The sequence below is a fragment of the Sus scrofa genome, chromosome 4 (genome assembly GCF_000003025.6).
Source record: "Sus scrofa isolate TJ Tabasco breed Duroc chromosome 4, Sscrofa11.1, whole genome shotgun sequence".
In the NCBI taxonomy this organism is placed as follows: domain Eukaryota; kingdom Metazoa; phylum Chordata; class Mammalia; order Artiodactyla; family Suidae; genus Sus; species Sus scrofa.
This window is the reverse complement of record NC_010446.5, coordinates 63,958,549-63,973,765: the sequence shown is the minus strand read 5'-3', so window position 1 is coordinate 63,973,765 and position 15,217 is coordinate 63,958,549. Positions and strand designations below refer to the sequence as shown.

Here is a 15,217-nt window from a genome sequence, read left to right as displayed (position 1 = left end):
TTCTCACTTTGTTAGTTTCTGCCTATCAGTTAAACTCACTCAGATTTTCTCTGACTCGTGATTCTGCAAGTCAATGACTATGATATCCATTCAGCTTTGTGTAATATGCCAACCTCAAAACCATTCCTTGGAGTTCCCATCATGGCGCAGCAGAAACAAATCCGACTAGGAATCATGAGGTTGTGGGTTCCATCCCTGGCCTCGCTCATTGGGTTAAGGATCTGGCATTGCCATGAGCTGTGGTGTAGGTTGCAGATGTGGCTCAGATCTGGCGTTGCTGTGGCTGTGGTGTAGGCCAGCAGCTACAGCTTTGATTAGACCCCTAGCCTGGGAACCTCCCTATGCCGCTCGTGCAGCCCTCAAAAGACAAAAAACAAAAAAACCCACATTCCTTTAGTTTCCTTTATGATTGAAAGGACAAAGCGTAGAAAGCCCCCAAAAGCTAGACCTGATGCATCAAAGGATAGAAAAAAAGACTACTGAAGACTTGGAGAAGGTGGGTAGGGATTTAAGTCAGTAACTCTGGCACTCATTGACTCTGTAATCTGAAAAAAAAAAAAACAAATGAACCTCTATGAGCTTGTTTTTTCATCTACACGATGACATTAATACTATCAAATAGGATGGAGAAGATTGATAATGCGTCCTACACATAGTACATGAATGTGTGAGCAGATGAAAACAATCACTTTGTAAAGGACGCAAGGTCATAAAACTATAATGCAGTAGGCTTAATTGGTTCTAGTTCTTACATTCCAAAATTGTCATGTAAGTCAGTTGCTGAAGGATCACTGGACACTTTTCAAAGCTGCATTTCAGGTTATTAAGGTAACAATTAGTAAAACATTAGTGTTCCTGTAGTGCTCCCTGACTCCACCTTTTGTGAACATCTTGACTTTTTTATAGGCTATATAATCTCACTCACAGATTTGTTTTAATACTTTCTCTTTTGTAACATCTGATTTTACACTTTCCTCTGCCTTCTCCCCAAAGCCTTCATGTGTTCTGAATTGTGAAACTTGTTAGATTGTGCTCTCTTCCAAACAGGGAACAAGTCTGATATAGGCTGTATGGTCTCTTATGGAAGCCCTTTCCACACTGCCCCAAACTCCTCTCCCTGTACTTCTCTCCTGCTCACCTGCAGCTCCACCAGATGACCTTGGTACCAACAGCTGTCTGACTGAAGGACCCACCTTTCACCCAGACCACTATATAACCCGAAAGGCCCATCCAGTCCTGCCTTCGGGAAGCCCTGTCCATCTGTGCTTCCCCATCTACTAGTCACAGTAGGTCACAACTGACCACCAGACTGCTCCTTCAGGGCAGAAATGATTTTAATCCGTGTAACAAGATGTTTGGGACATGGTGCATTTCCCAGTGCTGGCTGAACAAACAGCTCTGTGAGAGACAGAGACAGAGAGAGAGAGACAGACAGAGACAGACAGAGACAGAGGACACTTACTAGGGTCATGGAACAGGATGGAAAAAGTCCTCCCTTGGCCCACATGGCCATCCTGCTCCCACATCATCCCTGCTTCCCACTCACAGCTGGGACCCTTGGAGCTGAATAGACACTTGCCACTGACCCTTTTGAATATATAATCCATTTTAAATATATAATCAATCCACATTTCTTGACAGGTTTGAGTCCTTCTCTCACCCAATTTTTTCAAGAAACCTTGAGCTTTATGAGAAGATTTACCTATCAAGCATGAGCCAGTCTGGCTCCCAGAACAAAAAAGGTGGGTGAGTCTTAATTAACATAAAACAATAAAAGTTGTTTACACCATTTGCATTATTCCTCCCTCCCCCCATCCTCACCAAAGCTGAAAGAGAGATCCTGTTTATTTTCCCTTGCTTTCTTAATTATTCATAGAATAATAATAATGCTTCGCCAGATGACACTGACCTCTTCCAATTCATTTGCTATTTCTTTTAACTGGCCTCCTTGAATTAGTCCAAACAACCCACTCTGGGCATAAGAAGGAACGCTGGGTGCTAAAAATCACTAAATATCAATATCCGCTTGACCAGACTGCTCCTCAAATATTTCCCATTACTAGAGCTTCAAGCTCAAGCACTTGTCCAAGACAGCAATCACAACGTCACATAAAGCTAAGAGTGACACCCCCCCCACCCCACCCCCGGCCTCAGTCCCCTGATGTCCCTATCAATCACCACCTCCCTGAAGGAAAACCCACGCTTCCCGGGCACATCCCTCCACGTGCAACTCCCTGATGCTGCGGGGCCAGGCCGGGGGCGACGCCGGCGTCCCCCAGCAGATCCAACGATGCGCGTCCCTATTCTTGAGCGCACGCTGCCTCGCCCTTCCAGGTGGCTCCGTGTACCTGGCGGCTGTGCCCAGCCGAGGTGACTGCCTGGGAGGCGGCGGGCGGCGAGCTCCAGCGATCGCCCGCGGGGGGTCGTGGCGCCGCGCCGGCGGCGCCCCCTCCGCTGCCCCCCGGGCGCGATCGCCACCCTCCGGCCCGGGTAGCGCCGCGGGCGTCACGGCCCTGGGCTCTCGGCCGCGGCCTCGGAGCCCAAGGGTCAGATTTCGTTTCACAACAAAGTCTCCTGGTCACCGCAACCCCACCCGAGGCCAGACCCGGCCGGGCGGCCCGGGCAGGGGCGGGAGCGCGGCCGCCGGGGGCGAAGTGGGAAGAGAGCGCGCGAGGGGAGGGTGGTCGGCGACAAGGGCCCGGAGGCTGGACTTACTCGGGTCACAACTTCGGCGACGCGGGGCCGAGGAACCGGTTCTTCCAAAACCAAACCGAAAATGGGTAACGGCGAGGCCGGGGCAGCGCTCAGAGGGGTTCTCTGCCGGTGTTTGGGGCCAAAAATGCTCTAGCTTCCAGAAATTCGAGCCAGTCGAAACTTTTTTCTTTCTTTCCTCTGAAACGTGCCTGTGCTTCGGGGTTGAGGGGCGCCCTTGGCGCGGCTCTGAGTGCGCGGCAATACGGGGCGGGGGGTGGGGGTTGCCGCTGGCGAGGGGAGCCCTCTTCCCAGCACCCCTCTTCCTGATACCCCCTTCTCTGCCCTTCCCCACCCCCTTCCCGGGCCCGACTCCCCTGGGCGCCTGGGCCTGGTGCCCACGCCGCGAGGGATGTCTCCGATGCCTGGGCCCCTGCAGTGTCTCCGCGGAGGCAGAGGGTGGTGGGGTTTGCTCTCTTGACATGGGAGGGAGCTAGGTGTGCAGGAGGTGGCCCTAGAGGAAACGCAGGAGGAAAGATACGCTGATTTTTTTCTTTCTTTCTTTCTTTCCTGGTGGGGTGGGTATAAAGGAATAGCAGTCACACTGTAACATACCTGAACATCTTGAATTCGACTAATTTTAAGTGGTCTTAAAATTAGGTAGTCTTCTTGGAGTTAGGGAAACTGAGGCAAAGAGCAGTAAGTGGGCTCCCCAGGATCACTCGGGGAAGCCTGGACCAAACCTCCAGGTCTCGCCCTGTATCCTTGCTACTAAATGTTTTGCCTTTCTTGACATCAAGGAACTCTTTGGAAGGGTAAAGGCAAGTTTCTGTCACCCCAGCGTTCCTCTGCATCTGTGACTTCATTGACCTCATGGGGGCAAGAGAGACCCTGAAGTTTACCTGTAAAGTATGTCAGCATTGGATGAAGCATCCCTTTTAGCCCAGCAATCTGAGATACACCTTCTTTGGGAACTTCCTCTTACTTGATTAGGATCCAATCAAGTGAAAGATACTCAAATGGCTTGATGATGTGTTCTTATAAAGACTCATTATGGGATTGGCATACATGTACACTGTGGTCTATGGAATGATTAGCCAACAGCAACCTGCTGTATAGCACAGGGAACTCTACCCAGTATTCTGTGATAATCTATGTGGGAAAAGAATCTGAAAGAGAATGGATGTGTTTACATGTATAACTGAGTCACTTTGTTCTACAGCAGAAATGATCACAAGCTTGTAAATCAACTATACTTCAATAAAACTTTTTAAAAAGGGGAGAAAAAAGAGTCATCATGAGCTTCAAGTATTTGCACTTCTCTCTCCCTCTCAGATGAAGTCACTCCCCCACCCACTACTCAGTTATTCACATCAAATGAGATAATGTAAGCAATGGGCCTGGGAAAGTATAGAGCTGGACATGAATACAGGTATTATTGAAGCACTCTTTTCAAAACCAGCTAGATTCACACGGTCCATGTTGTTTCTATCCATCATCAAGGATCTGTTGACTTGTAGTGGGTACCACAAAGTTCAGTCAGAACAATGAGACCTAATCCCTCACCTTCAAAGGCCACAGATTATAGATTCAGAGATAAGACCAACACACAGGAGATCCTGGGAAATCTACACAAAGACGGATTTTTGATCCTAAATAGTTAGAGGTTTATACGTATGCAGACCCAGAAACGTTTCAAAATAGACCGTGTATTTTGGGTGAAATGGACTTCCTGTGAAAGTCAACACATTGATAAATTATGTTAACCCAATAAGACCCCGATTCCCTGTCTGAATAGAAATACCAACCAAATTAGCCAGTTGTTGAGGCTGGCTCTGCCTTTTAACAGTTTATCATTTCTACCCATTCATAAACATAAAGAATTTCGATAACATAAAAAAGCAAATCTAGAATCTTTTCAACAGAATTAGGTGATCAACAGTACTATTTTGGGACGCAGCAAACAATAATCCACATATGTGTTTGCTAAGAACTCTCCAAGGCAGAGGGAGTTCCCTGGTGGCCCAGTGGGTTAGGTTCTGTTGTCACTGCTGTGGCTTGGGTCACTGCTGTGGTGCAGGTTTGATTCCTGGCCTGGGAACTTCCACATGCCCATGAGTGCAGCACAAAAAAAAAAAAAAAAAAAAAAAAAAAAAAAGAGCAAACTCACCAATGGCAAATCTCTCTTTTCAAGATTACAGGGTTGTTATTTATTTGAAGTTCATATTTTGAAAAATCAATGTAATTCAGAAGTAACATAAATTTTTTATATTCTATTACAAAGTCTTTTGATCCTTAACCCTAGTATCTTCTTAAAATAATATATAGAAAAATTTTCAACCCAAATGTCTGACCATTTTATTTATTTATTATTTTTTAACTCCTTGAAACCTAGATTCATACGGCCTTTGGATAAAAACAGATCCAATTTTGAACCAGGGTCTAATTTCGAAGGTGTGGAGAATTATTTCCTTATTGCTCTCTCAGAAATGCCATGTGTTTAAAATAGTGGCAGTAAGAGATTCAGAAAATAGTGTCCTATTTAGAATTTTCTTTTAAGGAAAATTGTTGCTTGGGTAAAGTACATTTATTTTAGCATAGTATACAAATTCTTCATATTCTCCAAAACAGGAGTAGCAGGAGCCAATTTATCGAGTATAATGTATTCCAGACACTTGCTGGGATAAACAATGTTCTTGAACCCCTCAGATGCACAGCCAATAGGGAGCTGTTGACTACTTGAGGTTTTTACACATCTCTCAGCCAAATCAGAAATCCAAATCCCAAATCAGTCACAGACACACAGTGTGGATTTACAGCCCTGCCTGGGCATAGAGTTGAAATCTGCAAATGAATTTTACCACCCAAGATAAGTTGATTTTTGGTATAAAAATACTTATGTTTTTATTTGATATGAATGCAACCATGAATAAAATTTTCAATAAAAACTTAAATGTCTTTTGCAATGCCAAGCCAAAACCCAAGAAAACATATATTCCTAATTCTCCAGTTGAGAATATATGTAAGAGTTTATATTCATGTCTTGATGTGTACATGGAGATATATTTATCTGTTGAATTTCCATGTGAATAACTAGTAAATACCATAAGAATTCAATTATGTATCTGTTAGTTTATATTGGACTTAAAACATTCAGCTGTTTACATGCCATAAAATGCTAACTCTTAACTGCTAACCTAACCTACATTGTGTACAATAAAGAAATGACAAAGTTTTTTGCAAATAAAGCACAAAAATTTTTTTAAGTTTAGAGTTATACTGTGGCTTATGGCATAAACACAGAACACATGTGATAGAAATGTACATTGAAATCCGGGTCATACTCAAACTTTCAAATTCAGATCCACAGAAGGCAGAGGGGGGGATAAAAATCAGTAAGGAATTCTGTGGTACTTTGAGCATTTGTATTCTGCTTATACTGAGAGGTATGTTATGACTAGTCCTGATTCAAAAGAAATCCCTCCCCCCCACCCCTCCCCACATGTGTTTTTAAAAATTCTTTTATTATTTAGCTTGGCCTCATAATTTCATATAGAAAAAAACTTGTCAAATGTACCGAATGGGAGTTTTTCTTAAGGAGGGTGAAGATCCAGCCCACTAGTTGAGATCAAGATTTACCCCTGAGCATCAGTGAGAAGGGACTAGACCTGATGAGAATAGCCAAGATCAAAGCCACCTCTCCAAGTGTGAGTTAGAATGGACTGGGACCATTTAAAGAAACTTGCACGAGATGAATCGCTTTCCCCAGTACTGGCCTCTCTTCTTCTTTCACTCAGTTAAATCACTTTAGAACTGTTAGGAATCGTGCTAATTCCTTCAGCATAGAGGGCATCTGGCTGAAGAACATTAATTGAAGGCACTAGAATAATCATACCGAGAAAAGTTATGCACAAGGTGTAAGACATGGTCCCTCTACTCTAGAACTTTTATATTATAAAAAGTATGTGTGTTTTTTTTTAGTCTACTAGAATATCCTGCAATCGTAAATTTAATATTTATGCCTATTGCTCCCCTAAAAAACGTATGAGTAAACCAGGAAGCTGTCTACTCACTACACAGGAATTATTACATGAGCCATAAGTTTTTTATTTTTCCATCAAATTTCTTGTAACATTAGGACTGGTTTTCTAAACCATTTGTTATTGACTAAGGTTAGGAAATACATTTTTGCCTATCAAGACTCCTAAAGGAACAATCTCAAATTCTTTAAGCATGCCAGGGATTCTGGAGGTAAGAGGATGTGGGATGAAGGGAATTACTTTTAGCTTTATGCACTTAAAGCTTAGGAGATCAAGTAAGGAGTGTAACACTAGGATTCTGGACCAGATTTCTACCAAAGAAAAGACAGATAATTTTCAGGTCATGTTTTACCCCTATCCTGTGTCTCATAAATAGTTACTATGGTAAACTTAATTGTCTGTTTGATTAATTTTTTTAAAAAGACCTGCTCTGTTGATCTTTTCCTTTTAGGTGACTCTTCCAAAGTGATTCAGATGTATCCTGAATATTTACTTGAATTTGCTTGGGTTTTCTTTTCTTTTTTTATCATCTTTCTCTCTTGGCATATATACTCTTTTTGTGGTCAACTACCATTTTAGGAGGAGCTTTCCTGAGCTTCTGGTTTGCTTTGATCCAGATCATTCTACTTATTAACATATCCATTTATGAGCTGCCTTTACCTTAGAAAGAGAGGATGTGTCAAGAGCCCTTGGTTTGGCAGGAATATGATTCCTCAATGTGGAAGTCACTTGTTTCTCCATGCACCACCCCAAAGGCAATGGCTTGATTGCTCTTTTTAAGTTTCTATAATATCAAGTGACAAACAAGCGTCAGATTTATTCCTCTTTCTCAATAGGAAATTTTAAAACTAGGAATTTTTTTTTTTTAAAAAAAGCACTTTCCCTACAAGAATAAAATTCAGGTGCTTTTTAAAAAATATCCAACATACTTGCTCTTCCAGTACAGTTCCGAACAGAACTGCATGCTTCATAAGCAGTGATCGGTGGAATGGAAATATTTGGGACTTTGACTCATGAAGAGTGTGGCGTTGGACCTCACATTTGTGACTTCTAGATCATATTTCCCTAGACATGCTACATGTACTTATCTAGGTTAAATGTCATTTGCTGTTTCCTGACCATGTTCTTGGCAGATAGCTGATAGGACTTTTACTGACTTTAGGTTTATTGTTGTAAATTACTATTGAACTGATTTTAAATCTATTCCATCTTGTGAGTTCTGTCATCATGCAAAAATAAAACTAAACAGGTATACCCTGATTTCAGAAAGCCCAGGATAAGAAAGCTTTGAGTCATTGAAAAGATGTAACAGAAAGGATTATTCTATAAAAGCCTAGATTGTGGACTGAGGCCCATTTAGATGAAACAATCAGCTCTCTATTGGCCAACAACACACCTGAAGAATAGCATCAGAGATAGCTATAATTTTCAAACTGCCTTGCCTGGCATGCCAAACCACGCACCATCTAAGTGCCAAATTTAGTGCCAAAGGAGAAGTGACAGGGAGAAAGCAAACAATCCATTGTTTGTTTGATAAGCATAAAATATTTAGTGAGTCAAATTATGTCTAAAACATTGTAATTGTCTTTATTTCTTAACATGTAGCAAGAGGCATTGAAGAGATGTTCTTAGGAATGAAAACCTAATGTATCCTTGAATATTAGTCAGATATTCAGACAACTGAATGCTCGTTGAGGTGGTCTTCTTTTGTTCCTGTTTTTGTTTATGTCATATTTTTTCTTTGTTTTGTTTTATTCTCTGCCTCCATGTAGTTTCTCTCCTAACATCAGACATTTTGGTTGCTTACTTTGTTTTGGAAGGGTATTCTGTTTTATCAAACAAATGTTTGATAACTTAAGCTATCCTTTAGGGAACAACACTTTACATTGCTTTATGCATCATTTAAGCCACGGCTTTTACGTGATATTAAATCTATATATTAACTGAACTATTTATTGCCCAAACCCATTATGTTTATAGTGAGTATGAAAGGAGGGAATCCAACAGGTAAATTTTATCTTTCTTTCTTCAAAATGCACAGCAGGCTGACAGCTAATGGCCATTTTACTGGAAAATCTTTGTCCCAGGATTTCATGTTTTAATTTGCTGTGGATCCTGAAGTAAATATTGAGCCCAATGATGTGCCTAAATCTAACACGATACAGATATTTCCCTTCAATTCATAAAATGTATTTATATAGGCAAGAGGAAAAATCAAACCACTTCATAAACAGCTAAGGAAACCACTGGTGATCAGCTGGGGCAAAATGTTTGTTGGAGTGAAAAAGGAGTTATTCCTCTATACATAAGAAAACAAGATCCCTGTGGTCACTGCAGTATGACTATGACCGCTCATAGCAATTTTAAGTCTTTGTTCTTATGTAAAGACTTAAGCAGTCTTAAGCCACTCAATAAACTTGGATGTTGTTCCAGCAACGCAGGCAATCCTGAAGTGCAATCAGAAGCAATGATATCGAAAGAGGCAAAAGGCAAGCAGGGAGCGTTTACCTGTACCCTGTGAGGTTGAAAGAGGATTTCCAGCAAGGCCAGGCACGGGGGTGGGGGGGCGAGGGTGACTCTCGAAAACTAAAGATGAGCTGCAAAAACCGATTAGACCCTTTGCTTCCTACAGAGGTGTTTACTGTTCAAAACATACTGCGAACCAGGCTGCAAGGATCAAACGTGGATGACTCGCTTGATGTGAACACTGAACTAGGAAGCTTGAGAGAGACAGACCGAGAGTCTGGGGTGGCGCGCGGGGCTGTGGCGACGTGGGAGGAATTGTGTGACCAAAGACCATGAAACAAACGACTTGAGCGGTTCAGATAGTTAGGTGAAATTCACCTCAGGTAGGATTGTCTTTGTCGATTTCGCCTTTACACTATAGAAGTCTAGCTTCTTCCCTAAAACTGGTCTTTTTCCTCCAGCCTAGGACGCTGGCACGTTTGGATTTGATGCAGTCTCGGAAAAGCCCCGAGAGAGCCCGGGTTGCTGGTACTGTGTGCAGGCGTGTCTGGTCGCTCTGTCTGGTGGCTCTGCAATTCGATTTCAGCTACCCCCCGCCCCCCACGCCTTGGCATTATTTTCTGACTACTTGAGAGGAAAAAAAAACTATATAAGAAACTCGAGAAGAGACTGTGGGATGTAGAACCGCACACGTGGTCCTGCAAATTGGATAGGAGGATGGGGGAGGTGGGGAGGAGAGAAGTGAAACTAGAAATTATGGTACAGCTTTAGAATTCGAGAATCTCGCTTCTTCTTTTCCAATACATGTTGTTTTTGGTTCTTCACAGCTGCGCTTATCCAGTAAAAGTAGAAGAGAGACAGCGACGCGTCTACGGACAGAAACGTACCAGCGGCTCCGCGGTGGGGATTTTTCGGGGAAACCTCAGAGAGAGATGCTGTTCCCCAGGCTGTTTCCAAGTAGGAGGAGATTATTTGCCCAAAGACTCTGAACCGTTCCTTTGTCCAAATCCAAGATATAGCAATACCTAATCTCCCTCAAACAGAACTTTCGAATTTCATTTATTTAGAGAGATCTGAAACCCTCAACTATGAGAGAAGTAAAGCTGAAAAGACCGCTCTTTATGATACATTTTGAGTAGCTAAACAGGTAGGCAGATGCATGAAAGAAAGTGGTTTTCTTTTGGAAGCTGTTTTGCTTCAGAAGGTACCTTCTACTTGCTGAAAGCATATACAATTGTAAATAGAATCCGAAGACAAACGTTTGTCAGTGTAGATGCACCATTTGATAAATAAAATCGAAATATTCTTTGGAAAGGAAAAAGTCAGTCAAGATTTAAGAAAAATTATTCCCTCCATGAGAACGTTGTCTTGTTTTCTTTTTTTTTTAACATGTCTTGAATTAAACAAAACATGTTAACAAGATTGTAAGGAAAACCCTGCATGATGTAAACATCCAAAGAAAGAAATTCTAGATTGATTATATTCTGGGGCCGCAAAGATTTTATTACTAGATATCTCTGAAGTAGTGGAACCAGAGGCCATGAAAGCAGGACTCTAAGGGGGAGGGGGGAGGGAGGAGGACTTTGGAGAACTTTCCCCAAATTAAAAAAAAAAAACTCTATAAATGCAATAAATTGAGCTGAATTTTATTGTAAATGCAATAAATTGAGCTGAATTTTATTTTTCCAGGATTAAAATATGTATCTGGTAGGTTTGGAAGGCCAATTGCCAACTCATGAGTGTATCAGAATAAAAACTCAAAAGCAAATGCCAAATGCCTGTGGTTTATGTAAACTACATAAAATCACGGGGTTTTTATATTTAGTTGGATCATGGACGGATATAAAATGATAGATAAAAATCAGTTGTTATGGCTTGTCGTGGATTTTTCAAGTGCTTATTAATTTTCCCAAGTTTCCAAATGTTTTCATTTACAAACACTTGTCTAATATTTTAAGCTTCTGAAACTGCAACAGGCATCGTTTCCTTATTTCCCTTCTCTGAAGTACATGGGAAAAGATAGCCAAAGAAATACTTCTAAGTGAAGCGCGTCCTTGCTGCCTGACCTCAGAACAATGGGAAGTGTTTGGCCATCTCTGCAAGGACGGGGGTGGGGTGGGGAGGAGGCTAGAGGACATCAATTGTCAGTCACTGAACCCCCTCCTCACGAGGCTGTGAATAACGCCTATCTTGGGGTGCTTGGAGGGAAAAGGAGAGTGCTCATTCGGGTGGAAAAAGTGGGAACTAGGGTGCGAGGGGCTATTTTATCACGTCTTGATGAGGAGAGTGAATCAGGAGAGCCCTCTGGGACTGATGGGTCCGGCAGGTTAAGTGGATCTGCACTGAGGCCTGCCGGTGGAGCAGGCACCTCCGCTGCGGGTCGCTCCTGCGGGCGTTGGCCCTGGTCGCCCGCACGCCCGCTGCAGCCGCCAGAGACCGGGGCTGGGAAACCCGCTCCCTCCCCAGCAGCGCCTATTACCAACAGCTGCTTCTGCTTAGCCCTCCGAGGATCAGTTTGCCCCAACCCACGGCCTCTCCCCGGGCTCCATCTCCTCTGCCCCTCCCTTCCCTTCCCCGCCTCCTCCCCAGCTCCGCAACGGCCAGGCGTGTGGACGCTGCAGTGCAGTCACGCGCGCTGGTTGCGAGCCCCGGGATGCGGGACCTGGGGGAGGGAGCGCTAGGCTTGAGCCGGAAGGACCACAAGGCTTTAAGCCCGCCGAGGGAGATTAGAGGAAGGCGCAGCAGCCGTGACGTGAGGAGGCCCAAGGCAGGAAGGGTGACAGGCTAGGCTCGCGGCAGATCGCTGTCTCTCCACCGGCCGGGGTGCGCCCGCCACCTGTAGCTTCGAGGAGATCAACAGGCGGAGAGGATGCAGGGGCGCGGCTGCTCTGCCCTGGGATCTCGGGGGCTCGGGAACACCTTGCCCCTGCCGCCGCTGGGGTGGGGGGATGTGCGCGGTGATCCCCCCCAGGGGCACGGTTTGCCGGGACAGCCTCCCTCGTCCTCCACCTCCACTCTCAGCTTGGGACTGGAAACACACCCGCGAGGCGGGAGCAGGCGCTCACAGAAGTTCGACGGAAACTGGGACAGGAAAACAAACGCTGCTGCGTGGGCGCCGCAATTGGCGCGGGGACCCAGGGCCCCGCTCTGCAGCTCCCGGCGGCGGAAGCCGCGGGCCAGGCCACTGAGGTAGTCCTGCTCCCGCGGACTGGAGTCGGTTGTCCTCCGAGCGTCGAGCGGGAGAGGAACCGCCGGCCGCGGCAGGAGTCTCCCGGTGAGGACAGGCCAGGCCCCCGGCCCCGTGCTCTATAGGGGTCTAATGCCGGCCTGCTTGCTGCAACGGCCTGTTGTGACACAGAGGATGGTCAGCGTAAGAATACGCTTCTAGAGAGGTTTCATCGAAGTGTGCGATAGTATTTTGGGAAACAAGCCTGCAGTGGCTGCGATGGGTTAGATCCCCGGCCCCGCACCATCGCGCGGTTCTGTTTTCCCGGCTTAGCACAAGGAATGCCTAGAAGTGACCGAAGCAAAGGGCCTATCGGGTCCTTCTCCCCGCCCACCACCGAGAGTGGGGGGCTCATCCGTCAGAGGAGGGCACACCCATTCGCGCCTGTGTCAGATCTGACAGCTGGAAGAGATCTCAGAGGACTTGTCCAACACTGCAGCTATGCGGATGAAGAAATGACTTTCGGCGGGGTCAAGTGACCTGCACAAGATGACACGGCTGTATGCCCAACGCGTAGAATAATGTCTAGCGCAGGACGAGCCATTAGTCAATCTGTGTTCAGAAAATGAATACCCAGCCAGGTGGTCGTAAGGCTTGAGGTCGGAATCCCTGTGCACCCTTTTCAGCCTAAGGGTAACCACGTGCCAGGCTGTTTCCGCCCAAAGCTGCGCGCTTCAAGGCCAGGCCACAGCATCCGCGGACTCGGATGCCCCTTTGCACACAGATTCCCGCAAACCAACCCTTCGCCAGTCTTTACTGATCTCTAAGAATCTGCGATCTCCAGCCCCACCTTGGTTTTCATCCCGCAGTCGTGCGGACTGTCCTGTGGTCAGTATCGTTTCCTTAGCGTCAGAAATTGCCACAGCAGAAAATTACCAGGAGTAAAGCCTCTCCCCTTGGTCTCCGCTCCTTTAAAAACCCCACCCACCACCTCGGTTTCTCCGCGACCTTAACCGCGGCCAAGGTCTGCTCGGGTTGGAGTTTATAAAGGTCATTTGGGGCGGCTTTAACATCTCTCTCCCCAGCACACACACTCCTCCCCCGCCCCCAAGAACATATAATCCAAGTGGGGGAGGAAAAAAAAGCCTGCGAGCAGAGCCTCACAGCTTGAGGACCCTCCGCCCTCCACTCCCATCCACACTCCAACCCAATTGTTGCCCTGAGCTAAAGTCTCCTAGAATTTCTGGGGCCACCGCTACTAGGTGGAACCACGGGACAGAGTCCTGGGAGGCAACGAGGCCAGGCGGGAAAGTGCGCAGGAGCCCGGACTGTCCGCGGGGTGGGATCTCGGCTGCAAAGGCAGTGAGCTGGTGAAGCTGGCGGCAAACAAAGCCCGGTGACCGCTGACTGGCAAAATACCTTAGCTATTTGCGTCTGGGAGATTGTGAATCCTGGGCCAGGTGGCACCTGAAGATCAATAGGGCTTTCTCCAGGTAAAGATGCCCTTGCCGGAGGGCTGATTCACCAGTCTTCCGGAGGTGGAGAGGGATTTGGGGCATTTTCGAAATTTAGATCAGCAGCTTGAAAACTACTCTCTGGCAAAAAATAAAAATTAAAAAAAAATGTGTAAAACTCAACACTCTTTGTGGGGGCACCTGCAGGAAAGGCTAATCCTCACCCCTAACACAGGACTTACTTGGCACATAAAAGTAGAATGATCATTGAATGAATAAGTGTGACCATTACCAGTCATGGCCATGTTCTTTCCTCTAGTGAGTCCCCAGCAGTGACCATCTTCCCTGTTTCTAAGACTGCTGTGGAACCCAAGCAAATAATTTCAATTTCATGATTATCAACTTATTTAATACAAGTGAGATACACATAGATACACTGTTGTCAATATTTTCTGAGATTAACCCTATTCATTGTGATGAGAGAAATAGGAATCCGTTTTGTAATCACAATTAAATGAGATACAGTAAGGCACAGTTAGTTTTGATAATGGAAAGAAACAGGGTTCTTTGGAAGAAAAAAAAAATGGCTGGGAAAGATGCTCCCAGATCTCTTCATTGATAATGAATTTGGGCAGTACAAAATGTCTAGGGAATTCATCACTATAGCAGAGCAATTGTAGCAGTAAACCTATTTTCATGATGCAACTATCTTTAAAATAGATCTCCAATCTACTGGTGTATCTATGTGTGCCTACAGGAACACCACGTCTCTCCACTTTCTAATATTACCAAAAGTTTCAGAAAATATTACCATTCAAAAAAAATGACATTTTCAAAGTCTAGCTGTAGACAAGTGCAAAGTACTCCTTTTCCCGAGGCTAAACCTTTGTTTTCCCTTTCTGTTGCAATTTAAACTTGAAAGACTATCCACAGGTAATTTTAAATTCTTAGTCCCACATCTCTCAACAAAGAGATGTTGCTTTGCCTCTAGCCTATAAAACTAGAGGCAAGATGTTTTGCAAAATGGGGCTTTTTTTTTTTTTTACTTCTACATTTTAATACCACACACTTTGTCTTCCTAGTATATTTCCAAGTAGACTTCAAGCAAGCATTACCAATATGAGAGCTGATGCAATATAAAGGCAAATCTCCCCTTTGCCAGCCATTCTGTGGAGTCTGTAGGGATGCACAGCACTGTTAATTCCTCTGAGCTCCATCTGTGGGAATGATGAAAGTCAGCCATTATGGAAGCTTATGAGGCTAAATTAATTAGGTTCTTCCATTATACTGCAGTCTTTTGGAGATGGTTGCCATTTTCCCTTTCAATGTCATTATTTCTAGATCTAGTTAGCAGCTGATGCAATTAAAGAGGGGATAATGTAAATTTAACAATACAAATA

At 44.8% G+C, this 15,217-nt stretch overlaps 2 protein-coding genes across 8 annotated transcripts in view; one reads left to right on the top strand and one right to left on the bottom strand.

Annotated features, from left to right (window-relative positions):
* EYA1 (EYA transcriptional coactivator and phosphatase 1) overlaps positions 1–2,827 on the bottom strand; it is a 357,169-nt gene extending 354,342 nt beyond the window's left edge. For all 7 annotated transcript variants that reach the window (XM_021089240.1, XM_021089251.1, XM_021089242.1 and 4 more), the window contains exon 1: positions 2,716–2,827. The gene's annotated coding sequence lies outside the window, so the exon portion shown is untranslated. The remainder of the gene's footprint in view (positions 1–2,715) is intronic.
* LOC110260276 lies at positions 9,274–13,306 on the top strand. The gene is made up of 2 exons (XM_021089239.1): positions 9,274–9,580; positions 10,025–13,306. The coding sequence occupies exon 2, from the start codon at positions 11,273–11,275 to the stop codon at positions 11,876–11,878; it is 606 nt and encodes a 201-aa protein (XP_020944898.1). The 5' UTR covers positions 9,274–9,580; positions 10,025–11,272; the 3' UTR covers positions 11,879–13,306.